The sequence below is a fragment of the Excalfactoria chinensis genome, chromosome 2 (genome assembly GCF_039878825.1).
Source record: "Excalfactoria chinensis isolate bCotChi1 chromosome 2, bCotChi1.hap2, whole genome shotgun sequence".
Classification (NCBI taxonomy): domain Eukaryota; kingdom Metazoa; phylum Chordata; class Aves; order Galliformes; family Phasianidae; genus Excalfactoria; species Excalfactoria chinensis.
The window spans coordinates 100,854,631-100,879,968 of record NC_092826.1 but is presented as its reverse complement, the minus strand read 5'-3'; the positions used below and the strand labels follow the sequence as shown (position 1 = coordinate 100,879,968).

Sequence of the window (25,338 nt, the reverse complement as noted above, 5' to 3'; positions counted from 1 at the left end):
GTGGTCTAAAGGAGCTGCAGAGCCATTGGATTGTATGGTTTCAACACCACTGTTAATGAAAATGCAGGCTTAAGCTACTATGCTAGACATCAGTTGACAGTGGTTATTGGTACCAGAGAAGCATTTAGATCCTTCTCAATGATTTCAAAATATTAAGATCCAAACATGACTTATCAGAGTGCCACAAGATAATATATTGGTTTTTGGTTTCCAGCTCAACTGCTCAATGAAACAGAGCAGTCCCACTGTATGCAGCAGGTGTCATGCAATACACTGATGCAAACAGGTGGGTCTTACCAGATGGCAGAGGGTTCATTTTTAAAATAAAATCTACTTGAAGCTCACAATTGCCCATTTCACTCTGCAGGAGATGAGGAAATCCATCAGAAGGTCTGCTTGGATAAGGAAGAAGTTTTTTACTGAACTAAATACACAAAATAAGTGATGGTAACATACAAAATGGAAATAAGTGCAAAATACATAGGAATAATATTAAGTTGTTTGAGAACTTAAGAGACAAAATTCAGAAGGCATAATCTCAGATGAACCCAATGAGAAGCAAAAAACAGTTCTACAAGAAAGTTAGCAACAAAAAGAAGTTCACAGAAAATATCGATTGCAATTCAGTTGATAACACAGAAGGACCTGATGTACTTTGATGCCTTGGAGCTCCAAACTTCAACTTGTTCAGTGAAAATCACCTTCCAGACTTCCAGGTACTCCGGCAAGATATAGAAAAGGACAGTAAATTGCAAGAAAACAAGCCAGGCTTGGGTTGAATATATTCCAGTCCATGGGGATTTCAAATATAGTGATTCTGAAATGGGTGTTTGATATATCTATCAGGCTACCGTGTAAAATATAAACAACATCATCACAAGCAATACAAAAAAATGCTACAACACGCTCATCTTAAAGAGGTAAGACATGCTCTTTAAAGAAAAGTAGCAAGCAGGACTGTCATAGGCTGCTCAGTCTCACCTCTGGATCAAGAAAGACAAAGGATAACGTTCTCCTTTTCAAACAAATGAAGGACAAGAAACTAACCCAGAAACTTTGGGAGCGTAGACGGGTTATTCTTGTTCAATTAGCCTTATTTTTACTGCTTTCAATTATGAAATGATTGGCTACATGAATGAGGAAAGAGAAGTGGTGGTGACACAGTGAAATATGTACAGCTAAGGCATTTTGAGCTCATGCATTTTTGCAATACTAAGTTAAGTACAAGACTGGATGCATAAGCTGAAAGCCAGCTAGACTGTTGGGCCCAAAGAGCAATAGACAACAGCTTGGGATAGTGTCCATTAACAGACAAAGAACCACAGAGGTTGATTTGGAGACTAATACAGATCACTGCCTTCATTAACACTGAATGGTAAAGATTCAATCTAAAATCTGCTTGAGAAATTTGAGGAGTAGACCAGAAGAAAATTATGAAGCTCATCCATAACTATGAAATTCTACATCAAAGAAGTTTTAACTCCACACATCATGCAGACTGAGAACCAACAGCCTATGAAGCAGCTCCACGAAAGGGAACAGGAAGTCAGAGTAAATACCAGAGTCTGTATGATTCAACAGAAATGGTACCAGCAAATCTAGGGAGGCTATTATTTCTGTCCTCCCAGTGCTAATGAAAAATAACTTAAAATGCCATTAGCAGTTTCAGGCAACACAAGAGGGATTATGAGAAAACAGAGTTCATGTAACAATTACCAAGATGGCATCGAAGGCTGCAGGGTCTGGCCTTATTTAGTCCTGGAAATAGGATGCTATAGTGTGAGACAAGGGAATCCAATTGCAGCCCATAGCCACCTGAAGAGCAGTTACAATGACAGCATAGCCAAACTTTTCCCATCATGACTGATGACATGACAGACACAAGTTTGGAAAGTTCAAAGTGGACATTAGGAAAAGCTTCTTCATTCTAAATAATGCAGCACTGGGATAGCTTATGCTATCAGGTGTTACTCAAGACTGAGCTTATCACAACCACAAACTTCCTCTTCCAGAGGAGATAACACCCCCTCTCTGAAAGAGAGACAAAGCTCTATGACCTCCTGAGATTCTTCTCAAACAACTGTTATATGGCTACCTTTCTACTCTTGTGAAGTTAAATTCTGAATAACATAACAGTTTTGATAATCATTAGGCAATGTAGCTTTAGTTTTCACGTACTCAGTTTGAGACATTAAATCAACATTTTCATAGGAAATTCATCATCAGCCCCCTGAAATGCCAAACTCGGGAGCTGTCCAGTACTGCAGTGACCTCGGATTCACTGCAACATTAAGGAGTGAGAAAAGCGCCTGCAGATCTACAAGCTGCTCTATAGGAAGTAGTCAAGCAAGAAATTATGATAATTTGTGCTTGATATTCCAAGCACTTTCATTTCAGGTGTTAGCAGACTAATCTCTATGTCAGCCATTACTTCCAAGTATTGCTGATGCCTGTGAGATCAGGATGGCAAGCAGCTACACTGAAAAAAAACAAACCTGTGATGCTCAGTATGTAGATTTCTCTCAGTTACAACAAATAGCATGAAATCTTCTTTTGCAGCCCTCTTGATGAAAGCATTTGACTGTCCACATGCCAATAATTGATTTTTAAGAGTTGTCCAAGAGTGATATATAATCAATCTCAATTTGCAAAAATAGTAAAATGACATCTCAAAATGCAAAGGTAATTATAAATAAAGGCCCTTCTCTTTGACTGAAAAGTGATTTTGTATTCTACTGAAAGCTAGAAATTATAAACATTTTGTCTGCTAAAAGCCAAAGACTGTGTGTTAAAACTTGAAACATTTGTTTTATAACTATGACTGCACATAATGCATATTTGTAGCCATCCAAAAACAAACACTCCAAGGCTCAGAAAACTGGTATACTCCACAAATATTTACAAATCTAGAATGAAACACTTTATCTTTGAAACAGCCTAAATAAAAGTTCCTAAATGTATTTCTAGCTTACAGAGTTTACAGAGAAAGCCAGAAAAGTATGGAGAAAGCAGTGTATTCACTTTTACAACACACACACACGTATTTATTGCTGGAACTTTTATTCTTTCTTTCTCAAAAGGCCAGAATATTTTTTGTACTGCTCAGATTGATAAAGAATTAGCTTATTAACAGATATGGAAAGGCTGAGAAGTGCTTCAAGGCACATCTGCTTAACTTACAATGCAAACATTCCATATATTTCACAGTAATTTGTTAATTCATTATCAGCCTTCAGTTTTACAACTTTCTAAAAACAAGTGAAATACACAAAAATTAAACTCACAAAAGCCACAAGAATTACAGTTCTGTTTCAAACTATTTCTGAGCAGGCAATAATTACCGACAGTTTTTCAAATTAAGTCATAAGTTAACAATAAGTATACACATTTACATCAGAATACAGCTATGTACAAAAATCATAGATTTTTCCAAGATCAACTATTCAGAAAAGTATTTAGAACAGCAATTGTTCAAATCATATAGTGCTCTTTGTCATGGTTAAGAGAGCACAGAAAAAAGACTGAGATGTCATCCATACGCCTTACAACCAATGCAGACTATCTGCATTGTAAAGAGAAATTTGTTAATTATCAGTATTTAAGATAATCAACAGAAGTGTACTAAGAAAATGCTCTATTAGTGCAACTGTATGCAAGGTATTATATAATAATTTCTAAGAAAACTTGAAATCAGCAAAACAATACCACGATGTTCACTGCAACACATTTACCACCATTTTTTTTTTCCTCAAACAATATAAAATGGGACCTTTCAAAACAAACAAACAATAACAAAAAAAAAAAACAAAATCAACCAACAACTATTATGAGAAACAAGGAAGAGGCTTTTAAGCACTGTTTTTTGCATTGGAATATTACTTATAGTAAAAGTGCATCAAAAAGATAGCGTAGCTGAAGCATTAAGTCTGGTTTGTTTCAACTGAATCAAAATGTGGTAACTTCTTCAGAAAGAAAAACATATTTTAAATATATATTTTCATTGTATTACCTTTTGGCAGCAATGCGTGCATGAAACAAATCTAAAGCACAACCAACCAGTAGAGTGAACCGATGGCTCACTGTATGCCATTCTGGGTGCAAATCGAGTCAAATTATTTTTCCATTTCATCAGTTCCCTAAGCTTTTGTTGCCTCTGTGGTTGGTCACCCTCAGCCAGATGTCTTTCATATTACAGTTCCCTTTGAAATATGCAAAAAAATAAAAATAAAAAATCCCTCAATATTCACTTAAGGTAGAAATGAAATGTCTTTTTAAAGTAAGGAGTAACAGGCTCAAATGTCTTTATAATGATACATCTATACAAAATTCTGTCTTCAAAGCATGAATATACAGACAAAAGTATTAAATAAGAGAAGATTGGATGCCATTCTGCATTACGTCAGAACTACAAAGAGAAAATTTAGCCTTTTTCCTTATTAATGGTCATTGTTATTCTGTAAAGCTTCTGTACCCCTCTCTTCCTTAACACTGGTTTTGTTTCTTCTCAAGAAGCGACCAACACAGACATCAAATGATGCACTGGAATGGCACAAATTCAAAAAGTTATTTTTTAAAAAAAAAGGTGGGGGGGAGGGGAGAGTGGTATAAAGAATGAAAAGAATTTATCTCAAGAAAATTGCCAAGTGCTGGAATCTGTGAAATCTGTGATTGAGATAAACTGATTTCTGAAATCCCTGCTTTCCGGAATAAGAGGAAAATGAAAACACTCCAAATGACGCTGACTATTTTCAAATTAGTTGGCCAAGACAGATGAAAGGCACCACGTAACATCAAAGAAAATATGTAAAAACATGGGGACTAGAAGTTCAGCCAAAAAGCTAATTTCTTACCTCCAAGTATCTTCAGTATTTTCAAAATAAAGTACCAGTATCAAAGAGAAATTTTATAAGCATACTACATATCCTCTGCAACACATAAAGTAGCTGAAAATTTAATATGATGTAACTTTCTAGTCACTCACTGGAAAACACTGAGACTCACATCTCAGCTCTAGTGACTCTTGCCACAGAAACTGCTCTTTTCAGCACAGGTTCTTATCCACAACTCTGTCTCGCTGAGTCTTTAAAAAGTCTCAGTATCTCTCTCTCTTCTAGCCACCATCCACAGTTTTCTTTCTGTAATCAGCCTGACTTCTTTCAAGTTCTGAAGCTTGAAAAAGTAGCATTTTGCTGCCTTTCCACAACTCTATCTCAAGTCCATTTTTCCACACTTAGCATTCAAACTCAGATCTTTCTCCAGCCCACTAATCACATTTTCACCACAATCTCTGTGTTTGGCAATGAGTACCAGTCTTTCTACCATACAACCACAGCTCAAGGATTCACCTGGAACTCAAAGCCATGTTTCATACAGCACATCTGCATGAGCTTGGCTTGGCTTCACTGAGCAAATAAGGTTAAGATGCAAGAATTCAAACTGCTTGCTAATTAAAGCATTTAATGGCAACTGTTGATTTGAAATAGTAAAAGGTACTGACACAAGAAAAATAAATAAAAACAGGAATTCACTAATATCAGAATCAGCTTGTTTCAACGAGCAACAGGACTTGAAACATCTTCACCTTACTAACGACTGCTTGTATTCAAAGATTCATCAGATGTCTGCATTGGCTCTGATATTCAAACCAAGGTTAGTCCAGCAACATGCTAATCTTCATCATATGTAATCACCTACGTCACGTGTATCCTGCTTGCAATGACAAAAATGGCCAAAACGATGCAGAAAATGGAGAGAGAGACACTGGTCAAGCTCACTGCTCCCTTTTATTCTTCTCATCTTTTGTACGCATGTCCACTTTGCACCTGAATCAAACAGACTTCAACTACCAATCACTGACATCAGTGGTAAGCTATTTGTTCCCACTTTTCATTTCTCTGCACGTCATGTAGCAAACTGCATTGCAACTGCAGGGACAAGCATGTTGAGCTGACCCACAGTACACTATAAGCATCGGTGACAACAGACCTAAAAACTAGCTGTTAACAAGTCTCTCATAGTTCCAAGGAATCTGTTCGGCTTACAATACTCTTAAAGGTTTCCTTTAAGAAACACCCTCGGGAAAGAAAGGGAAGCCTCTGATCAGGTTTTTCAATTCACTTAAAAGCCTGTGTGCATATAAGATGACAGACTTGCCCAAATCTCAGAAACAGATGAACAACTAGCAATTTTGCCTGAAAACATTCAGTGTAATGAAGGCACACTAGAGATACAATAAACTTTTAGTTTGATTATAGTATTATAAGTAGCATGGAACAGAAGATAGGGTCCAGTACTGCCATTATCACCAGTGCTTATCATATCTGATTTTCGTCTCTTCTTGTGCCAGCTACAAACTTTCAAAGTTTTGATATGTTTCAGACACAGACATTTCATTTGAGCATTTCACCATTTCACTGCCTGTAAGCAAGCACTTTATAATTCAGTCACTGTACAGAAGTACGCTATACATTATTCATGACTCTGGAGAAACAGAGTGGTTAGCTTGCACAATTTCAGAAGCATAAACAGTAATATGAATTTGAAAGAAGTGAATTGAAACTAACATTCTAAAAGAACCACTGAAAACTTTAATTTAAAAATGTTTCAAAAAAATTTTCCAAAAAACATTCAGCAATGACTTCTCCAGTGAATCCCAGAAAACATTTTGTGACAGTAACAGAGACAAAAAAGCCTCAAATACAATGATCAAGGGAGGCTGAAGTACTATTTCCCCAAAGCTCTGGTGCCAAGCGCTGTTAACTGTTTGAACAAAAATGTTACATACATCTTAAGAAATGGCAAAAACAAAAAGAACATTCTAGAAACATTTGCACTTCTGGGGCTCACAGAGAACATTGAATACATGCAAGATGCTGAAAAAGGCAAAAGCAGATATATTTAACCAGAAACACACGTTTTCCTTTTCTTCATGCATCTTGTTAAATGTTAGGTATTAAGTGCATTTTCAATGGATATGTTTTTCTTAAGTAGATAATAATAATGACAATAATAATGTTTTGAACAGTATCGCTTTAACTTATACTATTATCTTCAAGTAAACATGTTCATACGTAGTAGACTGAGAAAAAGTACTTCAAATAACTTCAATATGAATTAACCCACACTGAAAATACCATGTTGCTTAATTTCAGAATTTTATCAATCTTCATTACTAAAAACAAAAAACATTTTGTATTCAGGAGTTAATATTAAACTTAGATGCAGAAATGATGAGAATGAGAATTTTTCTTAGGCATCTCATGAAACAGTAAAAATAACCTTGAATGAAACAGTAAGATATTATTTTCATAATTAAAACGATACTAAGATATTTAAGTAGAACTAAGCAGATAAGTTATTAATTCAAGCTTCAGAATAAAGGACTCCATTTTTTTTATTTTTTTATTTTTAAGATATTTAATCTTATCTGATTTCTACGCTATCAGGACCAATTGAAAAAAAAAAAAAAAGTTAGGTACCAAGTACTATAAACTTCACCCAAACTTCCTTTCCCACAAAGACACAAAACATCGTCATACAGCAATCAAGTGGGTCAACACAAGCAGTGTATCACTGTCTTTCAGAGGAGAATCCAGATGCAATGATAGCACACAGGAGCATGGGGACAGGCCTCTCAATTTGTAGTTGCCTTTGCTGACCGCTACATGCATACACATACAATCCATACATACACACGTGCAGCTACATACAAGGTGAAGAAGAGGCCACAATAGTTTTGACTCAGAAAATAATAGCTAACTCAAAGAAGCTGTTCAGACCAAGTCTTCAAATAACTATGATCCCTATCAGGGTATTAGGACCCTTAAGACAGAAAGGCAGTTCACCTCTCCTGTGTTTGCATGGGGTAGGGAGGGACATGCTTCCTGATGATGCTGAATGAAAGGGCAAGAAATCCAGGCACAAATTGAAACAGTGTGCATATTAGCATAAGCAGCAGAACTTTATTTATTTTTATTATTATTATTATTATTTGCTATTTTTGTTTGTTTATTTGTTTGCTCTACTGTGAAGAAGGTCAAACAGAACAAGAGGGGCTGCAAAAACCCCATCTATGGAGGTACTGAAAACCCAGCCAGCCCGTTTGGAATGAGTTACTCCTGCTGACCTTGCTCAGAGCTAGGGGCTGGAGGCCAGCTCTAGAGGTCTCTTCCAATCACAGCTGCTCTGTGATTCAGCTCTTTACAAAAGCAAAAATGGTTTAGACAAGCCTTTCAGAACTGAAGAAAATTAAAGTCCTACAGTTTACTTATTGTTCTTTAATGTGAAAAACTAAGATTACCACTAGAGTTTTAAAAGCCCGCTGGTTTTCTTATCTCTTTTACACAGCCAGTGTTATTAAAAGAACTGTCAGTAGGTACCAGAAGACGACAGGCTGTTTTTATGTAAATTTAAATAATTTTACTATGACTGGTTACAAAATAAAACTTTTTTTTCCCATTTCATCTGCTTTGCATCTTAAGATATCAAACTGCTGCTTTTTATGTACCAGAAATGGCATAAACTCTCCTAAATGCAAAAAATGTCAATTAAATACTAGACTTATGAACACTGCTCCGACTACTAAAAATGGCAATACTGATTTTACTCATGCAAAACTTAAAATCTCAACAGATGTAACTTTTCTTGTAAAATGGACATTAAGCATCTTTTCCTCAAATGCATTTCTTAACATCCCTCTACAGGCTCACATGCTTGGCAGTTACAATTACTTAGTCTTCATCAAGCAAGAAAAATCTAGAAATTGCTCTCTTTATCTGTCATTTATTATTAAACAGTCTTCAAAACTTATTAAATAAGGTTACCCTTGCCAAAATTTCTCATGCTGTTACTGAATGCAATTTGTTTCTCTTTTTGAATATCTTCAAAACTCATTTATTCCTTTTCAGTGTAAATTTTTAGGTTACACTGTGTAGCACCCACAAACACCTTCATCCTTGGTTCTCCAAATCACTGAAGCAATGCAAAAAAATACCCCCTTAGGAAGTCCTTTACCATAAAGACACAAAACAATGTCCCAAACAGTCTCTAGGATGGAAATGAAAAGTCCAGTGAAATTCTGAAACTGACTGTCAAGGTCATAAAGACAGAGTTCAAACTTTATTTTAATTGCCTTTTACGAAGCACAAACAACAAGCATGCTCTCCCTTGTGGTTATACTAATCAGCATACATTGTGTTAGATGGAAAAATGCACAAGAATCTCATCCATTCTTTTATGTTCTATTTGCCTTAATTGCTAAGCAGAGACAGGGTATGAAATAAGTGGTCCCTATCACAAGATCCAAAGAGACATCCATTTTCAGGCCTGGAAAGGTACAATACCAACGTACTACTGAAACAGAAGGTTCAACTCCTTTCCCTTTATTTCCCTAGGTAACAACATCAGGACCAGGTATAATTTGTCACTGAATTTCAGTAACAAGCACACTTCACAAAGGTCTTCAAATTTTTGAGATTTTTAAATCCAAGGATAAAACTTACCTGCAGTTCAGACTGAAGTATGCACTTTTATTCACACAGTATTTTCCTACCAAATTATAAGCACGTTTCTGCTATGCAATTTTAGTACTGCTACTGCTAGCTTTTATTGCTGTATGAAATTGCTAACAGCTAAAGGCTGCCAAAAACAACCTCATCACACCTTTTTCATTTTTAATTGCCTTTTGTAAGAATTAGATCTGGAATTAATGTTTAGATGTCAAATAAATGGCAACATTTTTTTATCAATTAGGTTACATACATATGGATTTTTGCAATTAATTGAGAAAATTCTATGAAATAATGTTCTAATATATCCTAAGTTAGCTACTAGTCCACTGGTATCACTGAATTATACTTGCATTTACTTCTATCAACTTCAGCTAAAACTGAGCAATGTTTCAAGCATCAATACCCACTTGGCTATCATTATCATTAAAATTCCCTCTGAAAAACACAAACAGCTCATCCAATGTATTTCACCACATATAGGATGCTGAAGTTTTCATGAAGTCCTGAAAAAGCTCTCAGCTGCTACAGTTTCCATAACACAGGTTCCATCAGAAAAACATAACCATACAAACTAGCTTCCAGGAAAAGCGCAGGGTTAGTTGTCTCTGTTTGCTCTTAACTACAAGTAGTTAAATTGAATAAATTATTTTAGATTTCAATTAAAGAACTGATGCTCTCAAATCACAAATGACTGAAGAATAGTCGGACTTTTTGTCAAGCACGGCGTACCTTCTTGACTGGTCCATAAATAATGGGACAGCAAACATGCTCCAACACCTACATTTTTTTCATGTAAGTCACTGGACAATTGCACCTCTAAAGTTTATTTTCCAGTGCCTCCATGGGGAAACCTAATGACTTACAATGGCAGTAATAATCATCCAACACATTAAAACTGAATGGGAGAAGGGAAAAATAAATAATTAATAAAGCACCAAAAAAACTTTGCACATCCTTAAGAAAACAAAAACCAAAACTGCGTCTTGAAAGGATGAAAGTGTATACTGTGCAAGGCAGCAGCATGATTTTTCATTAGTTCCAAAAGCTGACAAAGGATGCAAAAAACACACTTCACACAAGTAATATTTCCTGTTCAACCACGCTTACATTTATTAGCTTAGAAGACAAGCTCCTGTAAGATATTGATGGGCAGAAGCTTTCTCACTCCACACTAACATATCCATTTCCAAGTGACAATGCTGACCTTTCAGGGTACTATAGTTGCTCATACTTGGCTCTCTTCTCCAACAATTTATAATAATATATATAAAAAATGACATGCAGAAATAAGTGTACTGTGCTATATAGCTCGTGTATAAGGTCGTGTATAAGGTCTCTGTGATTGCTAATTAGAAAGGATGCTTTCCTGAATTATCATACTTTGCATGCAATTACTGCAGAGCAACAACATAAATTAACTTTACAGAAAAAGGCGTTCAATATCGTTGCTTGAGATGCATACATTTCCCTTCCCCCATAATCAGTAAAATTCAATATGTGAAACAATGCACATAAAATGGCTTTGTTTTTGTCTTTAAAAGAGAACAGTGATTTCTCTAATGGAATTCAAATGCTTGGCCACCCTTCCTCTACCTTCCTAACCTAACTTTTGTTTCCTTTTAATGAGAAAAGGGAAAGTCAGCAAAACAAAATGTCACCATTAAATCATTTCACAGCATTTTGTGTCAGAAATGTAATGGAAAATGCACACATCATGGGAAAGGTTACTGTTCTTCCAGAATATCTTTTCACTTGGTTCAGGGCGTATCTCTCTACATAACTGTGCAGGCACTACTGATAGTTCTCCCTAGGCTTAATTTGGCAGTTGAAGGATTGTGGCATTTTCAGGAAACCACTGCGCAGTGATTTTAGTGGTTATCCAGCTGAATGTGAAGGTATGATTTAGAATAATTACTCTGTTTACGTGCAATGGTAAAAGTCAGTTACGACATCAAATTCCAGTGTCAGCTTGTATTTTACTGTGTATTTCCCTAATATAGCAACACATCAGACTTCAAAGTCAAAATTACAGAAATGTTCCTCAACAGCAAAAAATGGAATACAGGAGTGCTGTTATACTTAGTTTAACTGACAAGTATAAGAAAAATAAAAATGAAAAGGGAAAAAGAGAAAAAGTTTTACCCAGTTAATCAGAGAACTGAAAATTAATTAGTGTTTGACCTTTATATTATTACAATCACTGATATGAAGAAGGGAACAAAGTTATACTAGAAAGTTTTCTTTCTCTCCTTTTTTTTTTTTTTTTTTTTTTTTTTTTCCCATTTCCTCTCTACAGTCTGTCTCCTAAAAGCCAAGTGAAGTTACCAGGTGTTCTTCAACTTGAAGTCAAAGAAAGGTTTGAAAAGTTAGCAACAACCTTATTCAAGACAGCTGGCAAAGCTTTCATGGCAAAGAATTGTTGGGGGTTTTTTTGTTGATGGCAAAGAATTTGTTGTTGTTGTTGTTGTTTCTGAGCTTTATATGACAACAACATCCAAAAAATCTTTGTTCAAAGAAGATAAAAAAGACCATTCATGACAATCATCAAGTATTAAAAAAACAAACAAAAAACAATTCAAAAGTTAAATGCTTAGGAATAACTTGAACGCGAAGCACAAGAAGCATGAGATTGTTATAAAGCTAATGAGCTAAACACAGAGATACTGAATTCTTGCCTTATTATGGAAACAGATCTCTGGCTTTTTGAGTGGCAGATACAAATTAGTAGCTTTTGTTGATATGAGAATGCAAAGTCATCACAAAACTATATAGGTTATGGTAATAATCTCACTTGCTCCAAAGAAGTCAGTTTTATTAACTGTAAAGCAAAACAAACTCTGAATCCAGCTTTGGATGCATGTGATTAAAAGAGAAAAAAAATCCAGTCGCAAAATACATGTAAAAGAAAACAACCAAATGAATAATTTCTCTATTCTAGATTATCTAACTGGTAATTTCAGTGGCAAGAACAGGGAACCAAAGCAAGATCATCCAAAATAGACAAAATTGTAGCGAATACTAATACGCCAAAATATAGGAACCAATAAAACGAAGAACTCTATTTTTCAGGAAAAGATATTCTATAAAAAGATTGATATTAACTTGTAAAATTCTCAAACTTCCATTTAGAAGATTTTATGTGTAAATCATTCCAGCTATATTAACGTTTTACTTCAAAAAATGAACTTCTAACGTATGCTTCAAAACAGCCTTCTTTACACAGTACATCATGGTGCTAAAGAGGCACTGTAAAGGGTTGTTTGTTTTTTTTTTTTGTTTTTTTTTTTTTTTGTTTCCTTGACTGTGGTTTTAAAAGCATGTTCTCCAGTACACAGCTCTGAAATATCTTAGGTTACAGAATTATTAAGCTAGGAACTATTAAGCTAAAAAGGAACGATAATATTGCATATATAAGTAGTCTATCCACAGCTATCCAGAGATAATCATTTTCTACCACATAAAAAACTTCCAATTTAGTCCCAAATTAACAAGAAATTGCACACATTTTTACTCCATTAATTTATTAATGAAAATTCGTGCTATGTGCCATTTTACTTGCGTCAATAAAAACTGTGCTTGATGCTTAGAAAAAAGACTCAAATGTGTTAAGTTCCCAGTACTCTTACCTCCTTTTCATGTATGTACTTCTTCAATAATGCAAAAACTTATCTTCTCTCTGATTTCACATCAAATGTTGAATACTGCAGATGATTTTTGCACTAATAGCTCAGGCCTCCTACTATTAAAACCCCACACAGGTTATCTAACTTCAGATCAAAGAAAAGCAGTAGTAGTGGGCAGCAATAACACACGAAAGAAACAGAAGCAGCCGCATACTAGGACAAATTATTATAATTTTGCATACTCAAAGAATTCATAATTAACATTACACTTCTGTGGGCAGACAGTTACTTTAAAAAATTGACTCTACAGATGTTCACTTGATGCTAATTATGCCAAGCCAAAATTAAGGCTGCAATACAGTGTTTAAAAGGTTATTGCTTCCTGCGACTGTCTTCTACCATGTTCTTTTAATATCTGAACACAAACATTCTCAGGTTATAAATTTCTTAAGTATTTCAGTTTCATGGTTTCTGTAGCTATGGATCAGTTTAACAATGCAAAACAAGTGAACTGATAAAGAATTTGACATTTGTTTTTTGAGCGCTCTGTTCTATGAAATGCTCTGATGTGATAACCTTACTGCACTGAAAGTGACTGAAGCTTTTTGGCCAGAACAACAGAATATCTCACATATACAAATGCCAGCTGAATTGGATTATTTGATGCATGCTTAATGCTTTAAGAAAATAAATAAATAAATAAATAAATCGTAAGAATATCCACAAAAAATAAATGCTACTGACCCTATCAAGATAAATATTTAAATCTTTTGCAGCTATAATGTATTACAAGGAACCAGGCTGGGAAATACTTTGCTAGGTCATCAGCCTCTGCTGTTACAGATAATGTAATTCCACATTCTCTGCATCTTGTTTCGTTAAAGTAATTTTAATCTTCTGCAGAGGCACCTCACTCACGGGCATTTTTTTCTAAAGAACTTACTACTTACAGCAAAGATAATCAATGGAGCCTGAGTATTATGTTTTTTAATTCTTTTGAAACTTGGGAGCTAGAAAAAGGTATGGAGGCCTCTGATCCATGTACTTCTTACGGCAAACAGAAAAATAGGAAATAAATCCTGAAATATCTAGCTGTTTTGGGAACAAATGACAACTGCCAAATACAGCGCAGAGTTCTAACATACAAATCCATGATTGCATGACAGACTTAATCAAGCAGCTGCAGCCAGAGAAAAGGAAACTATTTCTGAAAATTCACTGATCAAGAAAAGTAAAATACTATTAGCAGAACAGAAAATAATTCTGCAGAAAGATCTGCCTGAATTTCTATCTACAAGCAGTAACTTGAAAAATGTGCTACTTCTAAAGTTCATGATACAAGTCCACAAACATTTAGATTCAAAATACTAAACACCAATACCAAGATCTTCTGATAATCGAACAACTAAATAGACCCTGCATCTGAAGAATGCTGAAACTTCCAGTGCACAGTGGAAGATTAAAGCCCAATAAACAGATAAAGCCCAGTATACAAGTAATTAGGACTCACTGGCCTACAACTTTTAAATAGATAGGCAGGCAGACAGACAGACATGTAGATAAAGAGATAGATAAATCTTGCACTAAACGAACTATAAGGTGGGTTGATCACTAAACAGACTGGGAAATAACTGCAAGAAAAACAAGCAAATATGCAAAATTCACTTGGTAATGGGAATGCTGAAAAATCTTGTCAAACATCACTCCAATAGGGTTTTAAAGCTTTCATAATAGCGAGAGACACAAGCATGCATTCTTCTTCTACCTTACATATTAAACAAACAAACAAACAAAAAAAAAAAACCAAAACAAAACAAAACAAAAAAAAACCAAAACACTTAATTTCTTCACAGTATTTTAACATGTATTTAAAATGTGAACACTGTTTAAAAACAAAATTCACAGAAATCGTATTTTTTCCTGAAAAGTACCAAGATCATTCTTTTCTGCACTTCATCACAGGTGGGTAGAATAGTCTTCTATTCAATTTTGTGCCGTCTTTCAAAAACAAGATTTAGTAGCATGTTTTAGACAGAAATAACATTCGATGATTTTGTACACACTGCCTAACCTGGCTTTCCTGTTTCTAATAACAAAGAACTGAATGGAAACAAGTCTCTTAACCTAGACAGTATCTCTAAAGTTTCTGGTTTTGGTCATTTCTGAGCAGGTTGTCTTTAAGATCAACATCATATAGTATCAACAATTAAAGTACAGCTGAAAAATGAAATCAGTTATCTGAAAATCTGAGTTTATATTTTTAAATGGCTTGGATTTCCCTAAGACTTAACTGATTAAACAATGTCAAGGCAGAGAAATAATCCAGGCTTCAATTCAGGCTTTGCTTTACCATTTTCAGAAAACAACATGCATGTAAAAGAAACAAATTAGGTACCACAGTTAAAAAGACTGGTTTCTAATTAATTCAACATTCAAGTGTCTGCTATGGATTTCTCGCAGTAAAATTTCAAGTGTTCCAAGTATCTGCAGCTTTAGAGGACTGAGTAACTGAAATACAAGAGTGTATATATATATATGTTCACTTGCTATCTAGCATCAAAAGAAATACCTGTGAGAAGGCAGTAAAACGAATGAGAGGGGAAAAAAAAAAAACACAACACAACAAAAAAACAGCAGGTAACATGCAATTAGAAAAGTTAACATGTTGAATGAATCCTGATAAATTATGTAGCAGAAATAAACCACACTACCGAATATTTAGCTTCACTTCATTCAAGTACTTCATTCCAGTAAGATAATGCACTTATAATTCTCTGTGAAACGTAAGACTGTTGCAAATTGTGGATGAATTAACTGATATTTTCCTTATAATTAATCTCTACATTAACAGCCTTAAACTACTGTAAATCATACTATTTCAATTACTGTGATAGATTGTTAATTTTGTTGCAGTGCATTTAAAGTAATTCACTATTAATGTGCTTGTTCTGAAAAACTTTAGCTTATGCAGAGCTTCAAAACCATCAGCTGACTAACAGCTGTGGAACAAATCCTTAACATGAAGGCTGATAGGCACCTCACATGGAAAAGGGAGAAACAAATAATATGAAGACATACTTGTGCAAGACAAATGCAATTAAGGAAATGTGGTGAGCAACAGTTTCAGCATAAAAATCCTCAAAGAATTATTGAGAAGAACTTAAAATATACTTTCTGTTCAAAAAAAAAACAAAACAAAACACAACGGAATTAATGGAAATAACTTCGTGCACCTACGGATTCAGTTCTTTATACAGCATCAATTATCATAAATACGAAACACACATTTGCAGCACCACTATATACAACATACTATGTTGTATAGATTTTAAAGCTTTTCAGTTATTTTGTGACTTGGCGACTCCAATATGAGAAACTTTACAGTTAAATGTATCAGAAAGGTTTTCAGCTTTAATAAATATGTCCCTGTATGTTTTCATCTTTCTACTACTCACCTTTCCCTTTAAGATCTGCCCTGACACAGTGACTGCACATGTGGAATATCATGTTTTACTTGAATCACATGAAAATGAATACTTACAGATTTACTCTCAAGTAAGCATCTACATTAAAAACAAATACTGTATACATGTTTAAGAGCTCACTTGCCAGTTTTATACATTTATGAATACAGTAATCAGTATTCAAATATGTGCAAAAAATTTGGTTTAATGTTTTTTTCAAATAGAACCCTAGACTATGTTACATTCTCAGTTATGCTATCAAAAGAAATGAGAAAAACCTAACTGATGGGTAAGTGTAAAAAGTCAATTCATAAGTTTTCAGAAGTACACTTGCTCTAAGTTGCTATATAAAGAAATCCAATGCTTTTTTCAGCTATTTCTTTATGTTGGCCACTGTAAATACAACTTGGTCTCATACATAAACTATATTTTAATTTTCTTCTTCTTTTCACATATTAAGTATTTGAATGTCGGTGTGTTTTGTTGTTGGTGGTTTTGTTTTTTTTTAATGTTGCTATATACCTAAACACTTCCAAGCACACCACAAAGGCAAAAACTTAAAGTTATAGGTTTGTTTGTTTGGTTTGTTTTGAACAGTGGCAGTTCATCACAATTTTTTTATTTTACCAAAACAGAATAAACAGTAATACTATGTTAAATGTACTTTATGCATACAGCAGCATGATCACTTTCTCATGGAGAGCGGAGCAAAATAGAAGGCAAGCTTTACCTATTAGATACTAAGCCACATTTTATCTTATACGTTTCTACTAAATATAGTTAAATTATCAAGAGAGCTATTAGACAATATCATAAGAACTCTGAAAATATCTGCACTAATGAATTAGTGAGTTATTAGCTTAATTTTAAAAAGAAGATACTTAAGTATCAAGCAAGTGCTTCGTAAGTTCCTGATTCAATGGCTGCAATAAACCATCAAGGAAACTCATTAAACTTCTCCACTGCAGCCAACTTGCAAAGATTAAACAACTTACCAAAATGAAACTTTACAAAATGAAACAAAAGCATCATTACATAAACACTTTCTAAAACAAACAGTAGTGGTCACATCTGAAAACAAAGATAGCCTTTTAAAGTGCTTTATGAATGCATTAGAGATCAGTTTTTACATTTAGTACCAAGATTTAGAAACTCTCTTATCTCAAAATGTGTCTTCCATTCCAAGCAAATCTTTTCAGTATTTGATACTCCTCTACCAAGTTCTTACGCATGCCTCACATCAAATCTATCTGCACTTTGTATTAAATATTTTAAAAACACTACATTTTACTACTGTTCTTCTCAAAATTCAGTTCATTTGAAAAAAAGGATATTCAAAATTCACAATTCTTTAGTCAATGATATGGCTTCTTTATTTTCATTTATCACCGAGTTATGGAATGGCTTGGATTGGGTAGGGACCTCAAGGATCATCAGCTCCCAACACCTCCCAAACCACAGGCAGGGCTGCCAATTGCTAGATATATACTTGATCAGACTACCCTGGGCCCGATCCAACCTGGTCTTAAGCACCTCCATGGATGTGGAATCCACAACCTCTCAGGGTAACTTGTTCCAGCACCTCACCACCCTTAGTAAAAAACTTGTCCCTTACATTTAATTTACATCTCCTCTCCTTTAGTTTAAAACCATTTCCACTTGTCCTATCAATATCTACCCTTGTAAAAAGTTGATTTTGCTCATATTTATGATCTTCCTTTAAATGCTGTAAGGCCACGATATCCCCCTTATTATTATGCTACATTACACTTACTTGAGTGAATTGCTTTAACTTTTTCTGTCCAACTCATCTTGTAAATAGTAACTGTTCCACTAATATAACAGGTCAAAACTGCACAAGTATTTTATTCAATAAAAATAATATACAGAAAAATGCAATTAAATAATTAATTATTAATTAAATAATAAATTTATTTAAGAAAAAGGTATTGCAAAAGGGTTTCAAGACTGATCCACCCATTTTGTGGACAAAGCCAGAAAACATGAATTTTTAATATAGTGCATATCTGTATTGGAAACATCTATGTATGAAATCTGACAGTAGCAATTACAAACACAAGTCTTCTTATTTCTATAAATTATATGTCCACTATTCACACACAGAGAAGTACTGACACGTTAATATGTGTCAATATGGTTTTAAAAAAGCTAATAAATATGGATATTCTAACTTTAATCAATTTTTAGTACAAAACTGAAATCAATAATGTAAACTTCAGCCAATTAATGATCTACTATGATTTATGCAAATGGAACCCGCCTTTTCAGGAATAGTTTCAAACCACTTTACAGACAATTATTTAAAGATTTTGTATCCATATGAACAACAAGTTAAGTAAAGTCACAGATAATGAATAATCCTGCAGCCATTCCCTGCTGCAAATAAGCATCTAAAATTGAGATTAAAAAACCTGAATCTCCATTTGTCAAATAGTAATAGCTAGTTGAACAATTTAATACATTTTATTCCAGATTTAGTAATAAATATTCATCTTTGTTCAAGAAACGTGTATTTTACAAAACTCATTCAAGCATGGCTGAAAGACTGTGCAGGCAAATTAGCAGCCAATAAGCCTTTAACTGCAGTTCAGAAACCACTTTATTATAAGCAGTTTTCTGTTTAATGATGTCTTGGACTTAAAAACATTTGCCAAAGTGCAAATGGTATACAAGCAAGGGGTCTCAGGTCTGAATTACCTCACAAACCTCCCCACGACAAAGAAAGCAATTTACATTTTGTGTGTGAGAGAAGGAGAGTGCAGCACTGCAATTTTTGAAATAAATAATTGCTTATCTTCCTCTAATCTCCTCTCAGTTAGCAGCCAAAAGTGAGACATCTATGTAACTTTTAGAACATAACATTTCTGAAAAATAGATTGCTCATGAATCATGCAATTAACTCTGTCTCCAGTAGCATCAGATAGAAAAGCTGGAAGGCTGAATCAAGATTATTCCTCAAATCTGCAGTTTCAGCAGTTGTGTATTTTCATTTAACTTACTGATCAAACTGCACATTCAAAAAAAAATCTCTTCTATTACATCCTCCCTAACCTACCTTTCCTTCGTGGGAGACAAGGCAAAAACAAAATCCAGTAATGACAAAATACTTGCTGATTGAGAGACAGAGATGATGGAAAACATATAATGGTTTTCTGAGAAAGATTTGTCTGTAACAACAAACAGTGCTAAAATATGTCCTTTTTTGAAAAATTGCTATCAACTTACATTTAAAGTAACACTAATTTGCTTCTAAAACTAATTAGGGAGATATAGAATTTATTAGGTTTTGACACAGAGTATGTTTATTTTTGGTCAGTTTGAGTTATTACTAAAATCTTACTATTTTGTAATAAGCAATACATACCATTCAATTCCTAATGTATTTTTAATTTTCAGCCTAAATATATGGTTCTGGAAAGCATTTTTTTACCTCCCTTATTTTCTCACTTCTGGTATTCACTTACAGAAAAAGCCTGATGGAGAAAATTCACTCACTGCTCTTTTTTTCAGTAAGGCATGGTATATCTTTCCAGGATTTCTTTCCAAAACCAAACAGGTTTCTTTCACTGCTGATTTCTTGACAACTGTTATGAGAGCAGGACTGAAGAAAGCCATTTTCCTGTTGCAGAGACTTAAAATTTACCACCCATTACTGTGTTCCTTTGTTAACAGATGTTGGGATACCCTGCTTCTTTTTCAGTCTGGTCCAGGGAAGGAACCAGGAGGCCAACCGAGGTGTATAGTACCTTCACAACATATGAGTTATTGATGAGGTCATAGAAGTACTCCAATTCCAAAGAATACTGTCCCCAGGAGAAATAACTGCATGCATCAGAACAGGTTAGGGCCTTAAGAGATAGAAAGGAGCTCTGCAGGGAAGGCCATGAACCAACAGTGTACCCCTGTGGCCAAGAAGACCAACGGTATCCTGGTGTGCATTAAAAAGAATGGCCAGATGGCTGACAGAGGTTATCCCCCCCTCGCTGCTTTGCCCCAGTGAATTATCTAGAGAACTGTGTTCAGTTCAGGGCTCTTCAGTTCAAGAAAGACACAAAACTCCTGGAGGGAGTCCACAAAGACAGTTAGGGGCCTGGAACTGTTCAGCCTGGAGAAGATTGAGTGGGGATCATACCAATACTTACAAATTTCCAAACGATTTGCGTCAAGAGGATGTTGTCAGCCTCTTTTTGGTTGGGCCCAGTAAAAAGACAAGGGGAATGGACACAAACTGGAATACAGGTAACTCCATATGAACATAAGAAAGAACTTTACTTTGAGGATGACAGAGCACTGGAACAAACTGCTCAGGGATGTTATGGAGTCTCCTTCTCTGGCAATATTCAAAACACATTTGGACACTTTCCTGTGTAACCTACTGAAGCAAACCTGCTTTAGCAGGGGATGGAACTTGATGATCTCTAGAGGCCCCCTTCCAAACCCTATGACTTTGTGAACCTGTGAAATTTCAATAGCTTCTACAGTACAAGCTATGCTAAAATAAGCTTATCTCAGTAGAAGACATCTGTATCTTGGATATATCCTAATTCTAAAGCTACATTTTGCCCACATTTATCACTGATTCTGACTTTCACTGTAACCGATTCCTTGAATGAAATTAAAATATGCATTTTAGAATAGACCCTACAGTTAAAAATACCAATTATATCTCTCCTGAAAGGGGAGACCGTTTCCATAAAAATCTAACTGAATCATAAAGGACCTAGGTATAACACTATTTTTTATCTGAATTTATTATGAGATCATTTCAATGAAAGTTCAGTAGATTCAATTAGAATTTGTTTTCTGGTTGCTAAGCTCCGTTATTCTTCTTTCACGAATTATGAGCAGTTTCTACAGCTTCACAAAGAGGTCAGAAAGCCAGATATAAAGTTTAAATCAGCAAAAATTGTGGTCAATAGTAGCTGCCATTAAATAGCTATTCTACATTTTAATTAGATTTCTGCACCCACTAAAACACCACGAGGGTTTTTTTTTTCAGCTCTATTTCAGATAAGGAATATGATTATCAAACCTTTTTATGATCTGTATTAATGGAGGTAGCATTAATGCATTTTTAAATACATGAATTACTCATAATTCAAACTTTAACTCAAAAAATTGTTGATGATACTAATTTAATTAGTCTTAAGATAGTCCTGTTGATTTACTATCATTAAATTGCCAGTTTATCTTTCTGCCCTGCTATAAAACATGGACAATTCACCCTGACAGAAAAAAATTAATTCCTATGTGTTAGAAAAACGGATTACCTTGGTTATTTACAAATTAATCCACAATGTAAACATGTTTGGCAGGTCAGTAAGTGAATCAAGTCAATGTTTCTGAACAAATGTTTCTCTTAAATATTTTTTATAAACACATTTTCTTCAATAAAATCATGAAAACAAAGTGATGAAGGTGGAAGTTTAATCCCTCATAAGGTTAGAAACCTTAGGAACATCAAACTTACCTGACTAGATTTTCATTGTCTCCAGTCCCTTTGCATGTAGCACATTCAGTCCTCAAGTCTTCTGATTTGGGCTTCTTTTGCAGAACAGACTGCCGTTGTCTTCTTTCTCTGGGAATCCGTTCCTGCCATAACAGTAGACAAAAGAAAGGAATGGGGGGAAAGAAGGGGAAGAAAGCAAATATTTTCAATTACAGTACTGAAAGTAACATTTCAACCCAAAGTTATTTATTTATTTATTTATTTTGTGAAAGTCTTTAAAACAAACAAACAAACAAATAAATAAATCAAAACACTATATTCCAACCTCAGGTTTTTCTTCATCTGGCACAAAGCTTCGTTTTCGTCCTCTAGTTCTCTAGAAGAAAATATATTTAGATTTCAATATAAAGCAACTCAGCATGTTTTTGTTATTTATTTATTACTCAAAACATCAAGAAAAGTATACCTCATGAAATCATTTAAAGAATTAACTATAGAACTACTGAAGGAAAACTACAATATCAGATGTTAGAGAAATGTACAGCACTGTATAAAAAGAAACTATACATAATTTTGTTGAGTTGTGCATGTGGAGTCTTATTCTAAAGAACACTATCTTCAGAACAGTATCATGAAGATGTTTCATAAACTAGCCAACTACAAAATGCATAAGTTTAAATTCAATATGAGCACTTTACTACAGTAAATTAATACCCGATGTTAGAGTACACAGAAGTTCACCTTATAGTTTTCTGTGATCACAAGACTTCATATACCATAAGTTGTTTTTTTTTTGTTTTGTTTTTTCGTTACAATGGAATGTTACATGTCAGACTTAAATATATATATATAGATAGATAACATATATTAAAAATTGGTGCTTTAAAACCATAATACATTATTAAACTGGCCTTTTGTAATCTGATTTATATTTCAGTACAGGATATGCTTCTGTACAATGTTTTCAACATTAACTAGGACAGTTAAATTCTGAAAAACGTTTTACCAGCTTTAGTTTCATATATACTGAGGTACGTAGTAAGAGAGATGAAAATATATATATGGCAGATCATTTTCCAATAATAGTAATTCTGTGATTCTATACTAAGGGACATGGCTTAGTGGGGAAATACTGTTGATAGATGGACAGTTGGATTAGATGATCACGGAGGTCTTTTCCAGCTCTGCTATTCTATGATTCTATAAATCTACAGCATTAACTACATGCCAACATAGAAATGGTACAACATAGATCAGATGAGTAATATGAGAGGCAGAACTAATTTCAGTATTGCATTTGGCCAGAAGAATTAAATGTCTACAATGCTGAGGAAGTCGTTCTAATAAGTAGAGTCTCCATAAACTATACCAACAATAAAAAGTTTAAAAAGAACTGTAAGCATCTACACGCAGCTCACAAGCAAGTCTAGTTTCACTCGGTACTTTATCTCTGAAACAGCAGCAATATGAACTGCCATTAAGTTGGTAACATCACACTTTCCCCTCATTTAATAAAGAAAGAAAATGAGAACGGATGCTGTAGGATGTGGAAAACATCAGAGACAATTCTACTTATCAACAAGGTCTGATACTTCAAAATTAGTTTTAAAAAGAACTTCAAAATGCTACTTTTTCTTAGAGAAAATAATCATCCAGGAAGTCATTTGTCATGTGATCAAAAAATGCATGCTACTTTTTCATTTCACTTACTTATTTTTAACACAGCTACTTTTGATGTCAAAATGGAAAAAAAAGTAGTGAACAAAACAATCTTAGAACAGTTAAGAAGCATCTGGATGGTAAAGCAAAATCCAGGAAAGCTAATAATATAATGCTTTTCCTGTTAGTGTCATCTTTGAAGGGGATTTTTTCTAGTTTCACAGTTCAATATTTTAAATTATTATATACATTTAAACATAGCTACAGTGTAAATAAAACTGCAACTCCAGCAGATACATACACATCTCTCTCTGTAAAAAGCAGACTTGGACCTGCTTACATTAGTTACACAGTGTTTGCAAAGCTTTTTTACGCTTCTAAGTTAACACTGTAGTAAAAGGAACCGGAAACAAACAGACAACTGATTTGTGTCACCTTAGAAGACAGATTAACTACTATTAAGATTTTCTTTCAACATTTCCCTAAGGACAATTGTTATAAAATGGTAGGACAGTAAGAGCTTTGAATACTCTGTAAGAAATATTATTTCCCACAGATAAAAGAAGACCCATAAACTGGAATGCTCTCATATTCTAAGCTTGCAGCTGTATGTATTGCATTTAAGACAAATTCCATGAGAAAAACATAAGAACACAATAACAACAAGAGACTGTATTCCAAGTCATTTTTTAGGTATTTCAAAGTAACAAGTTATTTACTTAACAAATAAATACACATAGGTCACTCTGAAAGTAACCCCTCTTATTTCCATGGAAGCCAAAACTGATACATACAGTACAATAGAGCTATTTGATAGAGCAAAATCTCAGCTACAACGCACACTTTTTCAACATAGGCACTACCACTAGTTAAGCATTTTTGTCAGCCATGAACATGCCATACTTGTAAAACTACATCTGTACCAGCAGATCTGACCCACTGTTGTTGTCACCACAGCTGAAACACACCACCCACCTCCTCACTGAGCTCACTACCGCTCACTACCACTGTTTGGTCTCCATAAACATTCAGCCATGAATGTCAATGAGTGCCATTTTTTCCCACATGGAGGAATCTAGTGACACACCTTTGCTTCATATGCACTTTAATGTCAGTCACTTTGTCAGACTGCCATCTGTCACACCGCAACAAAATGTAACAGAATACTGGTGACAAGGTTCAACCTCTACTGCCATACCAACAACATCCGCCTCTGACACTGTGGGCCAACATAACAAAATAGGAGGCATCACTTTTAAAACAGCCCCCACTATTTAATAAATATTTATTTAATTAAATTATTAATTTAATTTAATTAAAGTAGTGTGTGCCCCCGGTGGCGCAGTGGTATAAAGTGCTGTTTGCAGCACCAGAGGCCCGGGGTTCGAATCTCCCCTGTGGCGCAAGTGGTACAAGTGTTGCTCTGCTACACAGAGAGGCTTGAATTCCGGGAGTTGAACTCGATGATCTCTAAGGTCCCTTCCAACTCGCACAATACTGTGATACTGTGATCTTCAATTATTATTTAATACACATTTGGTAATACAGTCACAATTGACGTGTACTGCTTTCCACAATTTGATTTCATGACAAACTTTTCCTTTTGCCTTCTA

At 34.5% G+C, this 25,338-nt stretch overlaps 1 protein-coding gene across 7 annotated transcripts in view; it reads right to left on the bottom strand.

Moving 5' to 3' along the window:
• PHF14 (PHD finger protein 14) overlaps positions 1 to 25,338 on the bottom strand; it is a 189,725-nt gene that overhangs the window by 106,715 nt on the left and 57,672 nt on the right. For all 7 annotated transcript variants that reach the window (XM_072329004.1, XM_072329003.1, XM_072328999.1 and 4 more), the window contains exons 15-16: positions 22,392 to 22,442; positions 22,088 to 22,209 (exon numbers count right to left, since the gene is read on the bottom strand). In XM_072329004.1, the coding sequence (XP_072185105.1) occupies positions 22,088 to 22,209; positions 22,392 to 22,442 (173 nt within the window). The remainder of the gene's footprint in view (positions 1 to 22,087; positions 22,210 to 22,391; positions 22,443 to 25,338) is intronic.